Below are 14,042 nucleotides of genomic sequence, written 5' to 3' on the forward strand. Positions count from 1 at the left end.
AGGAGAGGTTTAGAAAGTTATGGGCCACACACAGGCAAATGGACGAGCTTGGATGGGACATCTTAGACCATTGGACCAAAAGGCCTGTTACTGTACTGTATAACCCTAAGTTCAAAGTAAATTTAATTATCAAAGTACATATATGCTACCACATATTACCAAATGCTGGCATAGATGGGCTTCCAGAGGAGGTTCATGAGGATGATCCCGGAAATGATAGGGCTAACGAAAGAGATGCAATTTGATGGCCCTGGGCCTGTACTTGAAGAAAATGGGGGGAATCTCATTGAAACCTGTTGAATACTGGAAGGCCTGGATACTGTGGATGTGGAGAGGATGTTTCCTATAGCGGCACAGCCTCAGAACAGAGGGACGTTCTTTAGAGTACGATGAGCAGGAATTCCTTTAGCCAGAGGGTGATGAGTCTGTGGAACTTATTGCTACAGATGGCTGTGGAGGCCAAGTCATTAGGTATATTTAAAGCAGAGTTTTGTAAGTTCTTGATTAGCAAGGATGTCAAGGCTATGGGGAGAAGGCAGGAGAATGGGGTTAAAAGGGAAAATAAGTCAGCCATAATAGAACAGTGGAGCAGACTTGATGGGTCGAATGGTGTAATTCTACTTCCATGTCTTAAGATCATGAGATTCATTTTCTCGCAGGCTTTGACAAGAATTAAGTACAACAGAATTTTACAAAAAATTATACACAAACATACAAAGAATGACAACCAATGTGAATCTCTATTGCTCTCTCAGTTAGCCATGGATTTGCACACCAAGATCCCTCTGTACATCAAAGCCCACCGATCATGGTATTAAGCTGGACATCACTGTTGTGGGCCAAATCAAAGGTGATTATGAATCAGCATACAGGAGGGAGATAGAGCATTTAGCTGAACAACAACCTCTCACTCAATATCAGCAAGACCAAGAAACTGATTGTAGATTTCAGGAGAGGGAAACCAGAGGTCCATGAGCCAGACCTCATCGGAGAATCAGAGGTGAATGGGATTAGAAACTGTAAATTCCTGAGCGTCACTATTTCAGAGGATTAGTCCTGTACCCCAGTACCCGTGCGATTGCAAAGAAAGCATAGCAGCGCCACTACTTCCTCAGAAGTCTGCAGAGGTTCAGCATGGCATCTAAAACTTTGACAAACTTCTACAGATGTGTAATGGAGAGTGGAGAGGCAGGTATAGAAACACCAATAACTTTGAATGGAAAATCCTACAAAAAGTAATGGATTCAGCCCAGCATATCACGGGTAAAGTCCTCCTAACCATTGAGCACATCTACATATAATGCTGCCATAGGAAAGCAGCATCCAACGTGAGAGATCCCCACCACCTAGGCCATGCTCTCTTTTCGCTGCTGTCAAAAGGTAGAAGGTACAAGAGCCTCAGGACTCGCAACACCAAGTTCAACAGTAATGACCCCTCAACCTTCACGTTCTTAAATCCACTCACTTACTCCATCATTGAAATGTTCCCACAATGATCTCACATTAAAGACTCTTAATCTCATGTTCTCATTATTTATTGCTATTTATTTATATTGACATTTGCACAGTTTGTTGTCTTCTGCACTCTGGTTGATCATTCATTGATCCTGTTAAAGCTATTACAGACTCTCTGATTGTACCCACTGGAAAAGGAATCTCAGGGTTGCACATGGTGACATATATAAAATTTGATAATAGATTTAGTTTGAACTTTATATTCTCAAAGTAGCTTACAGCAATTGGAATGCAAGCATCAGATACTGACTTCTGAAAGACTCCCAAATTATAAAGATCATCAAATGGGCAACTACTAACCTTCTGCAGGAGAGCAAAATCCAGCCCCTTCACCAAGTGAGTGTGCTCCATGTCACCACCCAAGAACTTGGACTCCTGGATGAGCTGCCGCCTCTTCTCTGCTGCAGACTTGTCCCTGCGACAAACAGAAGGACAAGATAGAGAGTTACAGCTCGATCACTTAAAGTCAACACAAAACTCACGCAAACCTAATTTTCCCACCATACACAGCCAATATAAGTTGGCTATATGAATACAGTGCTATATTGTAGATCATTTATTCCAAATTATGTCTGTTAAATCTGATTTAAAGAGTTAAAATAATTGTTGTAGATCTACCATAACGCCCCATCAATGAAGGCTGGAATTAAAAGGGTTTAAATTGATGTTTAGATAAAGCTAATCCTTCTATTTTATTTGTCACATGTAAATTGAAAGACACAGTGAAAGGCTTTGTTTTGTGTCAAATCAAATTAGTGAGGATTGTGCTGGGAGTAGCCATTCTTCCTGCACCAACATAGCATACCCACAAATTACTAATGCTGACCCACGTGTCTTTGTGGGAGACTGTGGGAGGAAATTGGAGCCACCGAAGGAAAACCACACGGTCACATGGAGAGTGTACAAGCTCTTTACAGACAGTGGCAGGAATCGAACCTGGATCGCTGGCACTGTAAAGCCTTACACCAGGTACTGTGCTAAAACTGTTTATCTTTCCAAATTTGGTTTTTGGTGATGCTGACGGTAAAATGTTACTTAAAATGAACTTTGGTGTGCAAAGTGGAAAATGGAAACTAGAAAGTAACTTTTTCCAAATGGTATCTTCTAAACCTGACTTGAAGAGTTAATCTAATCGGTTAAACAAATATCTCCCAGAACCCCACATCAATCAAGATGCCAATTAAAAGGGTTTACTTTATTTACAAGGCACTGAAATACCCATTTAAATTGCTGTAGTATTCATGATGAAAACAAACAGCATGCGGGGACATTTTAAGGGCAAGTAAGATTCAATGACATGACTTGGGTCTTCAGGGTCACCTAAAGGTCACAAAGAGCTCAATGGCTTACTCCCTTCACTGGAAAAAATAGATGAACCAGATTTGGCTTTACAATAATCAAGTCGCTCTTCACTAGAGATCTGAAGATACTAAAACATTATTCTGTTCATAAAATCTAAATTCCAAGAGGTGCTGTGGTGGGATTTGAAGTTAACGCCTGCGGATCATCAGTTGCTGCATCTGGAGTACTAGAGCAGTAACACAAACATAAACTCCAGCATGGACAGTCCCAAGCCCAACTGCAAGAGGAAGAGGGTGGGGCATGGGGCTAGAAACCCGGTAACATTAAAAACCCAGGGCTACAGAAACGCCAACTACCTCATCTCTGAGAGAGGAAGAATCTTCGACGGGCTACACCTAGGGTAGACAGACAGAGGACTCTGGCAAGCTGCTGTCAGTAGTTTATGCCCCAGAAGTGGAGATGGGCTTAAGTCAGAAACACAACCATTACTGGTCCTAGATCCAAGTTGATGAGCTGCCATTTCTTCGTGATTGTTTATACTTTCCTTCCCATGTGCCCATGGGTTTCCTCCCACAGTCCAAAGATGTACCAGTTAGTAGTTTAATTGGTCATTGTAAATTGTCCTGTGATTAGACCAGGGTTGTTGGGCTGTGTGGCTCGGTAGGCCGAAAGGGCCAATTCTGCCCTTTATCTATAAATAAGTAGGTAATAAAAATCATCATTTTTAATACAAGAAACTCTGCAGATGCTGGAATCCAAATCAACACACATAAAATGCTGGAGGAACTCAGCAGGTCAGGCAACATCTATAGAAATGTTTTTTTTAAATATGGGAATTATATTTCAATTGGCTGAGATTAAAAAACTGTTCTAAATGTAGAGATTACGACCATTAGGATTTGTGTCATTGCTCTGACAGAAGGAATGTAAACTGTACTTACGCCTCAGCAGTTGGTCCAACGGCTCTGTAGTTTGCCGTCGTACTGATGAGCTCAGTTTCCTCATAGTCTTTGTTCACGCCATCTCGTCTCTCCCGTGCTCGATCACGGTACTTCTCAGCCAGCTCGCGTTCGCGTTCCAGCTCCTGCTGCCGCAGCTTTGCATAGTAACTGGATGCAAGCAAAACAATGGCATGCTTCAATATTATCAGAGAGGCGCAGAATTAGGCCATTCAGCCCATCATGTCATTGCCATTCAACCATTCTCAATCTCATCCCCCTGCCTTCTCTTCGTAACATCTGATACCTTCACTTATCAAGAAACTATCAGCCTCCAATTTAAATATACCCAATGACATGGGCTTCAATCGCTGCCTTTTTCCATTGGATTCAAAAACAACACATCATCACTTTATCATTAACCAAGGAAAACTCCAGGTAAATGCTTGAGAAAATCTTAATTTGGATCCCAATGATGCTGATGCTTGAATGTAATTTAAAATGGGCTCTGATGTGCAAAGTGAGAAAGCAGAACAGAAACACGCTCCAATATCTCTGCCTCTTTCATCGCTGCATCAGTTTTATTTATTTTCACTTGCACAGTTTGGTTGTGAAACACCAATGCCCTTGGATGGAGAAGATTACAAAAAATAGTTGATACAGCCCAATCCATCAGAGGTAAAGCCCTTCCCACCATCGAGCACATCGACATGGAGTGCTGCCACAAGAAAGGAGCACCCATCGTCAAAGACCCCCACCACCCGCACACGCTCTCTTCTTGCTGCTGCCATCAGGAAGGAGGTACAGGATCCTCAGGAACCACACCACCAGGTTCAGGAGCAGTAATTACCCCTCAACCATCAGGCTCTTGAACCAAAGGGGTTAACTTCATTCAATTTCACTTACCCCATCATTGAACTGTTCCCACAGCCTGTAGACTCACTTTCAACGATTCTTCAACTCTTACTCTCAGTATTAACTGCTTATTTATTATTATTTTTTCCTTAGTATTTACTGTGAATGCCAACGAGAAATGAATCTCTGGATTGCATATGGTGACGTTTATGTACTTTGATAAGAAGTTTACCTTGAACTGTTTACAATCTTGATATGAAGTTGTAACCAAATTCTCCCGTGTGGAACCTGACTACTCGCAGCCCAAAACCATCCGAAGCAATTCTGCTAAGCTTACCTTTTCTTCTTCCTCCTGCGGGCAGCAGGGTCGTCCTCCTCGTTGTATTCCCTCGGCATCCTGTGATGAGACATTAGCAAATGTTCAATTACACTCGCACCAATGGCCTATCAAATGGGAGTGGTTAATGGGCAGATTGCAATTCCTCTTTACTCAGCTCCAGAACCCGCCATGCTCCCAAAACGCTTCGTGCCAGTAATTATGCTCCAAGTAGATTCTTCCCAGGCAAAATCAGCTGATTCCGCCTAAATTGCTTACAGGTTTACTGCACTCCTCCTCAACTGAATATATACTATTCACCCCAAGGAAGGTTTAAAAATCACTGGCAGGTATTGTGAAAGTGGTTTTGCAGCAGCACGACATTGCAATATAGAAACAGTATAATTTCATTGTTGAAAATAAAACCCAACTCCTGGAAGATCTCAGCAAGCCAAGGGGATGGTCGATGTTTAGGTCAAATCCTCACATCAGGGATGAAAATGTCAAGGGAAGATGTGAAATGGAGGGGAGAGAAAAAGAGCTGGTAGGTGATGTAGAACCAGGAGAGCTGTGGGGACTGGGAGAGGGAGGGCAAGGAGATTACGAGGAGCAGTACAAATGAGAATGGGAGAACAGGGAGACAGGGACAATCTTACTGTCTGCCCCCCAACTGCCGGTGGTGAGGCAGAACTATACCAGACTGTGTACATTGCAGTCAATAATCGCCATCAGTGGCCAAGTCTGCTCCACGATACAAACACAGTGGGTTCCGGTTAATCAAGGCAACTGCTTATTTGGAACAATTTTCAAAGAACAAAAATAGAGAAAATAGCTGGGATTCCCTTCGTTTATCTGGGACACTATGCTGTTAATTGGGATGGGAGACTGCTGCCAAACAGTTTCTAACAAGCAACAGCTGCATGCACTTATGTGGCCGTTAGACACGACATCGTACTTAGAGTAATCAGTTTTTAAATATCGTCAGTTGTGTGTGTTTGTGTTCAAAAAGCAGTGATTTTGTAACTGATAGTTGGCAAGAAATAAGAACAAGACAATTCCGAACTGTTAACAAAAGTTTCAAGTATTCAAGCTTGGAGATGCGAAAAATGGCCCAGTATGAAAATGAAACAATTCCACTACTTCAGCAAGTTAGGACCTATTTGAAGGCATCGACAATCACCTTGGATGTTACAATGAAAAGAAATTTGGAGAAGGCAATCGTCAGAAGCAATATATTATCTGCACTAGGCACCTGCGCTAATTTTGTTCAGTTGTCAGAAGTACACAACAGCGTACACTGGATGAATTCCAGTGTTGATATATATTAGGAACCAATACACAGCTTTATAGTACTCTAATTTGTACTGTTTCATTTAAATACATAATTTGTTACTCAGTTAAACAGTAGATTGTCTCTTATTTTTTACACCTTTTAACGGTTTCCATGAAACTTTGGCTAATTGGAGTAGCCACCTATTTTGGCCAAAATGTACTGGTCCTGATGTGTCCTAATTAACTGCAATCCACTGCATTTATAGTTATGGCCTTTGCTGGCAAAACTATCATTTGCTTTCCATCTGTTAATTCTCTTCAAGAAGATGGTGCTTCGCCGTCTCCTTGAGCCACTGTGCTCCTCTGGTGGAGGTGTATCGACAGTGTTGTTGGTGATAGGGTTCCAGGGTTTAGATACATGAAGAAATGGTAAACTGTATAGGTTTCTGGGCTTGCTAAGAGCCCTGGCACCCTTGTTGGGTTTACCTATTTACAGGTCTGGGGCTTCCCTGCAAGAGGGAATGTTTACAGGAATAAAAAACTTCAACACAAGGCCAACCAAAAAAGCTTTGCACAGTGTTAACTATGCCAGATAACTAAAAGCTTCATTGCAACTGTACAACTAAAAAAAAAATTAAACAAACATTTGGAAATAACCATAAGACCATAAGACAAAGGAGCAGAAGTAGGCCATTCGGCCCATCGAGTCTGCTCCGCCATTTTATCATGAGCTGATCCATTTTCTCCTATTTAGTCCCACTCCCCTGCCATTCACATAAGCAGACCGACCTCAAAACTCTTGAGCATCTCATTATACTCACTCATGTTGGCGAGTTTTTGAAGGTGGAGCCGATGATGGCGTTGACCTTGGGGTCATCAGTAATTTTCGGAAGTCCTCATTGGTCAGCTTCGACCTATGAAAAGCAACAGTACAATTTTAACAGAAGTGTAACAATAGTTTCTCAATGCATTGCCAAGTTCAAGTTCACATTTAGGGTCATTCAACAATACACATGTATGCAGCTAAGTGAAACAACATTCCCCAGGAACCAAGATGCAGAACAGTACATATATCACATAAAATAATATCAACAGATAAAAAGGATATTCTGTCGATGTACAAGTTGACATGAAGTGCATATATGACATAGTATTAAATACACAACTGTTATTGTTACTGGCATTGTCATAAATAGTGTGTACTGGGTGTTCAGAAGTCTCCCAGCCTGGGGAAGAAGCTGTACCCAGCCTAACAATCCTTAATTTTATATTGTGATACATTCTGCCTGATGGTAGGAGGTCAAAGAGATGGTGGGTTGGATGGGAGGGGTGCTCTGCAAACACAGAGCTTCTGGTTTACAGCCGGGGTAGGGGTGAGAGAGACCTTGATAATTCTCTCAGCAGTCCTCGCAATCCGTTGCAGGGTCTTGCAATTCCCAGACCAGATGGTGCTGCAGCTGGTCAGGATACTCTCGATGGTGCTCCGGTAGAACGTGGTTAGAATGGAAGCGTGGAGTATTGCTTGCATCCATCTCCTCAGGAATTGGTGACGCTGCTGTGCTTTCTTGACTACAGGGGTGGTGTTGAGGGACCGGGTGAGATCATTTTTGATGTACACTTCAAGAAACTTGGTGCTCCTGATTCTCTCCAGGGAGGAAGCAACAACCCCTTGAATTAATTTGGTTATTTCTTGACTTTTCAGGAAGTGATGCACGTGAGCTATGAAATTACAAGAATGGATTCCCACAAATAAAAACAGTAAATGGTGGAAACACTTCAGCAAGTCAGGCAGTAACTGTGGAAAGAGAAACAGATTTAACACTTTAGCTCAAAGACCTTCATGAACATGCTCACTAAGTCTGCTGAACCAGAGTGCAGAGGGCCCAGAATGAATTCAGCTCAACGGCAAACACCTATCAGGGCATTCATGGATGACCTCACAGTCACCACAGAATCAGTCCCAGGCTGCCGGTGGATTCTGCAAGGGCTCGAAAAGCTGGTGGAGTGGGTCTGGATGAGTTTCAAACCTGCCAAATCAAGATCAATGGTGCTGAGGAAAGGGAAGGTGGAGAACAAGTTCCGGTTCAGCATCGCAGGCACAGCCATCCCAACCATCACAGAAAAGCCAGTCAAGAGCTTAGGCAAAGTTTTGGCAGCTCTTTAAGGGACACAACATCCGTTCAGGCAACCTGCACCGAGTTGGATGGCTGGCTGAAATCTGTGGACAAGTCTGGCCTAGCTGGGAAGTTTAAAGCCTGGGTGTATCAGCATGGCATTCTTCCCAGAATCCTGTGGCCCCTCCTCGTCTATGCAGTTCTGATCTCGACAGTCGAAACCTTAGAGAGGGGGGTTAGCAACCACCTCAGGAGATGGCTGGGGCTGCCAAAGAGCCTGAGCAGCATCGCACTCTATGGACACCACAACAAACTGCAACTGCCCTTCAAATCCTTGGAGGAAGAATTCAAGGTAACAAGAGCCAGAGAAGTGCTACAGTATAGGGACTCAAGTGACCAGAAGGTGGCTAGAGCAGGGATCCAAGTAAGTACTGGCAGGAAGTGGAGGGCAGAGGCGAGGCTGCGTCACAGGAGGCTGGTGGGAGTGGTCACACGAGGCCGAGCTGGGCTAGGATCCTTTCCAACTCCCCAAATGGACAACAGAGGGAAGGAAAGGCGTCGTCTAGTTCAGGAGGAGGTGAGAGCAGTAGTGGAGGAGACGAGAGCCTGCAAGGCGGTGGGAATGAAGCAACAGGGAGCTTGGACAAGATGGGAGAATGCGGTTGAGAGGAAAGTGACCTGGGCTGATCTTTGGAAAGCCAAACCACACCGCATCCAATTTCTCATCCAGGCAGTGTACGATGTGCTTCCAAGCCCATCAAACCTGCACACATGGGGCAAGGCAGAGTCATCTGCATGCCCACTGTGCTCCAAGCGAGGAACCCTGGAGCACATTCTCAGTGGCTGCGCAAGGGCACTTGGTGAGGGACGGTACAGGTGGAGGCATGATCAGGTCCTGAAGACCATCGCTGAAGCTGTCAGTGCAGGAGTTGAGTGGGCAAAGCGGTCCCGACCCTCCAAGCAGAGCATTAGTAGTAGTCATAGTCATACTTTATTAATCCCGAGGGAAATTGGTTTTCATTACAGTTGCTCCATAAATAATAAATAGTAATAGAACCATAAATAGTAATATGTAAATTATGCGATAAATTATGAAATAAGTCCAGGACCAGCCTATTGGCTCAGAGTGTCTGACCCTCCAAGGGAGGAGTTGTAAAGTTTGATGGCCACAGGCAGGAATGACTTCCTATGACGCTCTGTGCTGGATCTTGGTGGAATGAGTCTGGCTGAATGTACTCCTGTGCCCACCCAGTACATTATGTAGTGGATGGGAGACATTGTCCAAGATGGCATGCAACTTAGACAGCATCCTCTTTTCAGACACCACCGTCAGAGAGTCCAGTTCCATCCCCACAACATCACTGGCCTTACGAATGAGTTTGTTGATTCTGTTGGTGTCTGTCACCCTCAGCCTGCTGCCCCAGCACACAACAGCAAACATGATAGCACTGGCCACCACAGACTCGTAGAACATCCTCAGCATCGTCCGGCAGATGTTAAAGGACCTCAGTCTCCTCAGGAAATAGAGACTTTGTCAGAGCTGGGGAGCAGCCAAAACCTGCCAAAAGAACATCTGCAGGCATTCTGACCTCTGCAAGGGACTGGCAGCTGTTGGTGGACCTTGAAGGGCAGCTGAAGTTCCCCAACCATATCGCAGCCACCACCCTGCGACCAGACATTGTCCTAGTGTCTGAGTCTACTACGCAAGTGGTGCTGCTGGAGCTGACAGTCCCATGGGAAGATAGCTTGGAAGAGGCCTTTGAAAGGAAGCTCTCCAAGTACGCAGGACTGGTCAGCAACTGTCAGCAGGCTGGATGGAGAGCGAGGTGTCTCCCAGTGGAGGTTGGTTGTAGGGGATTCACAGCCCGTTCCCCAGTTAGAGCCTTCAGCAATTTGGGCATCGAGGGAGAGAGGAAGAGGAGAGCCATCTGCAGTATCAGCGACGCGGCAGAGAGGGCCTCAAGATGGCTGTGGCTCAAAAGAGGGGAGCCATGGAGTCATAAGTAACTAGCCATCTGGACACAAGCTGGGGTCTGATCAGCCCCGGCTGGGTCACCTGGAGGAGGTCGTATGATGTTGAAAGACCCGAAATACCCGATGATTCCAGGAACATCACTGAAGATGTGTCCGGAAGCATCAATAGATGTATGCACACAGGAAAAGATAGAAAGGCTAGGGTCAACTTCATCTGCCATATACACCAAGTGTATAGTGTCTTGTAAAATTATTCAGCCCCAACCCTTTGTTCATATAAACGAGTATTACAGCCAGGGATTTTGAGCAATTTAACTGAGAGTTTGTATTTGTGAATCACATGCTCATTTTTCGCAATAGAGCCCAAAAAAAACGGGAAAATTTTAAAACATGAAAAGTTAAACATTCAAAAACTTAAATGTCAGGAGTTCAGAAGTATAGTTAATTACTTACTTGAAATACCTCTTGCAGATATTACTGCCTTTTTTGTCTTATATGTCTTTTTTGATAGGTCTCTATTAGCTTTGCACAGCATGATAGAGCAAGATTTACCCCATTCCTCCTTGCAAAATTGCTCAAGCTGTGCTAGGTTCAAAGTTCAAAGTACATTCATGTATACAGAATACAACTCTGATTCATCATCCTGCAGGCAGCCATGAAATAAAGAAACATCGTGTAACCTGTCCAAGAAAACATCAAACACCCAACACACAAAAAAAACCTAAATTACACAAACAGCAACGAGTGAGTGAACAACACACAGAATATCAACCATCAAACCAGGAGTCCGGGAGTATTCAGTTTCATTCAGTTCAGCCTCACACCGTTAGCCCACTGCAGGCACAGGGCCATTCTTCACCAAAGCAAGCCACTCTGCATCAATCACCCCCATCAAACCGCTCACTCTAAAACACAGAGTAACCAGGATCCAGGAGCACATACAACATGAACCCAAAGTCCCCCAAAATGAGTTCACTGCCATGAGCCTCGCCAATCAATCCTGACAACCTGGATCTCAAAATTCCTGCATTTTCCACTAACAGCGGATAGTGAAACGGAGAGGAACACAAGTCAAATGCAGGCAGGCAGCAATGAATGCCTGCCTGTTCCTGTTCTCATCCTTGTTGGCTTCAAACTTGCTCGACACCTCAATCGGAAAACAGCTATGGAGGTTAGTTGGGAAGTGGCAGTGAACAACTATCTTGAGGTTTTACGAGAGATGTTTGATCGGATTAAGGTCAGGACTCTGACTGAACCACTCAAAGTATCAATTTCCTTCATATGACGCCAATCCATGGTTACTTTGGCAGTGTGCTTCGGGTCATTACCCTGCTGAAAGGCAAACTTACTCCCCAGTTTAAGCTTTCTGGCAGACACATTGTTATGATCAGGACTTGGACACATACAAATAGAGGAGTAAAGCAGAACAGAAATTTGTGAAATACATGTGGTGGACCATAAAACATAGGAGCCGAATTCAGCCATTTGGCCCATTGAGTTTGTCCCACCATTCAATCATGGCTGATTTATTTTCCCTCTTAACCCTGTTGTCCTGCCTTCACCCCATAACCTTTGACACCCCAATTAATAAAGAATCTATCAACCTGCACTTTAAATATACTCAATGACTTAGCCTCCAGTTGTTTGTGACAATAAGTTCCATAAATTCACCGCAGTCTGGTAAAGAAATTCCTCCTCATCTCTGTTCTAAAGCGATGTCCTTCTATTCTGAGGCTGTGCCCTCTGATCCCAGACTCCCCCACTGCAGGAAGCATCCTCTCCAAGCCTAGTCTATCTAGGCTTTTCAATATTTGATAGGTTTCAATGAGATCCCATCTCATTTTTCAAAACTCCAGCAAACAGGCCAAGAGCCATCGTACGCTAATCCTGTCATTCCCAGAACCTTTCTTGTGAACCTCCTCTGGACCGTCTCCAATACTGGCACATCCTTTCTTAGATGGAGACCAAAGCTGCTCACAATACTCTGAGTGCGGTCTGACCAATGCCTTATGAAGCCTTAGCATTCCATCCTTGCTCTTATATTCTAGTCCTCTCAAAGTGAATACCCGGGAACGCATAGGCACGAGCACCAAACAGTATACATCTGTGGTGAATGCTTATCTGGGAGAACAGTGGTTCCACTTCCACAGCTGTTGAATACTCACTGATTCAGCGACCGAGGATCTTCCATCTCGTGTGAATCAGGCGCCAGAGGGTTTGAAAACGGCTCATCTGTAGTGACAGAAAAATATATCAGGTGAGTTCAAAGTAAATTTATTATCAAAGTACAAATATGTCACTATGTACAACCCTGAGATTCATTTTCTTACAGGCATTTACAGTAAATACAAAGAGAATAAAAATATAATAAATAAGCAATAAATATTGAGAACATGAGATGAGTGGTCCTTGAAAGTGATTCCATAGGTCTTGGGAACAGTTCAGTGATGGGGCAAGTGAAGTAATCCCCTCTGGCTCATGGTTGAGGGACAATAACTGTTCCTGAAGCTGGTGGTGGGGATCCTGAGAAGACAGCATGGCCTGGATGGTGGGGGCCCTTGATCATGGATGCTGCTTTCCTTTGACAGCGCTCCTTGTAGATGAGCTTATTGATGGCGAGAGCTTTACCCACTGTATCCACCTCTTTGTCACAAACAGGAGAAAATCTGCTGATGCTGGAAATCTGAGTAACACACACAAAATGCTGGAGGAACTTAGCAGACCAGGCAGCATCTATGGAAAAAAAAAAGTACAGGTCCTGCCGAAGGGTTTCAACCCAAAACGTTTTCCACAGATACTGCCTGGCCTGCTGAGTTCCTCCAGCCTTTTGTGTGTGTTGCTCCACTATTTTGTGTAGCCTTTTCTGTTCAGGGGCATTGGCATTTTCAACGGGAAATATCAATACCTTTGGCCTGGTGAAGACATCTTTTCAAAAAAAAAATCAGATGTCAAGCACCAACTTGAAGAGGCATAAAGAGGACTTGAATTTATTTTCGCAGATCAATAGAGAATGCCTTTGTATGATCACGTTGGCTGCTTTACCGAGGCAGCGAGAAGTGTAGGCAGGGTCCGGGGAGGGGAGGCTAACACTATTTTCTGCAATTTTTATTGCCTTTTCCCTCTATACTACCTCAAAGTACTAAAGCAATGAAAAACCTGTATGGATGACATGCAAACCAAAGTTTGGACAAAATCAAACCTCACAAACTGCTGGAGGAACTCAGCAGGTCAGGTAGCATCCATGGAGGGTAAATAAATAATCGACATTTCGGGCTGAGACGAAAGTAAGCAATTGCAACGCCGCAAAATAACAATTTTACGACATATGCAAGTGATATTAAACACAATTCACATCCTGAACATAATATAATGTGTCAAACCCTCCGTTCCGATCACGCCAACACCTGCGACTTCTCCTGTTTATATGCAAGTGTCGCCTTCCTCACAAACACCAGGCCGCAAGCTTCGGGCCCACTCCACCCACCCTCCCGCTCGCCTGGCAGCGTAGATCCCGGCCACTTACTGTCTCTCTCCGGCATCTTGACCGCTTTTTGTGCCCGTTCCACCGACGACTAGGACGCGATACCGCGACAAAACCGACAGCGCTCCGCAACTCCTGCAGACCTCCAGCAACTATCCCACAAGACACCACTACACACCGTCCCGCCTGTTACCCTTGGATTGGTTCCGATTGCGCCAATCTCTGCGATGTCACCGCACAGTATCCCCAATCCTATCACGGAACCCAATTGAGTG

At 44.3% G+C, this 14,042-nt stretch overlaps 1 protein-coding gene across 1 annotated transcript in view; it reads right to left on the minus strand.

Annotated features, from left to right (window-relative positions):
* Positions 1 to 13,966, minus strand: part of ik (IK cytokine) — a 64,430-nt gene extending 50,464 nt beyond the window's left edge. Inside the window, exons 1-6 of the mRNA XM_063053019.1 lie at positions 13,810 to 13,966; positions 12,452 to 12,518; positions 7,020 to 7,112; positions 4,948 to 5,007; positions 3,759 to 3,926; positions 1,816 to 1,930 (exon numbers count right to left, since the gene is read on the minus strand). Of these exons, the coding sequence (XP_062909089.1) occupies positions 1,816 to 1,930; positions 3,759 to 3,926; positions 4,948 to 5,007; positions 7,020 to 7,112; positions 12,452 to 12,518; positions 13,810 to 13,825 (519 nt within the window). The 5' untranslated portion in view covers positions 13,826 to 13,966. The remainder of the gene's footprint in view (positions 1 to 1,815; positions 1,931 to 3,758; positions 3,927 to 4,947; positions 5,008 to 7,019; positions 7,113 to 12,451; positions 12,519 to 13,809) is intronic.
* Positions 13,967 to 14,042: the final 76 nt, after the last annotated feature.

Source organism: Mobula hypostoma, chromosome 7 (assembly GCF_963921235.1).
Source record: "Mobula hypostoma chromosome 7, sMobHyp1.1, whole genome shotgun sequence".
Classification (NCBI taxonomy): domain Eukaryota; kingdom Metazoa; phylum Chordata; class Chondrichthyes; order Myliobatiformes; family Myliobatidae; genus Mobula; species Mobula hypostoma.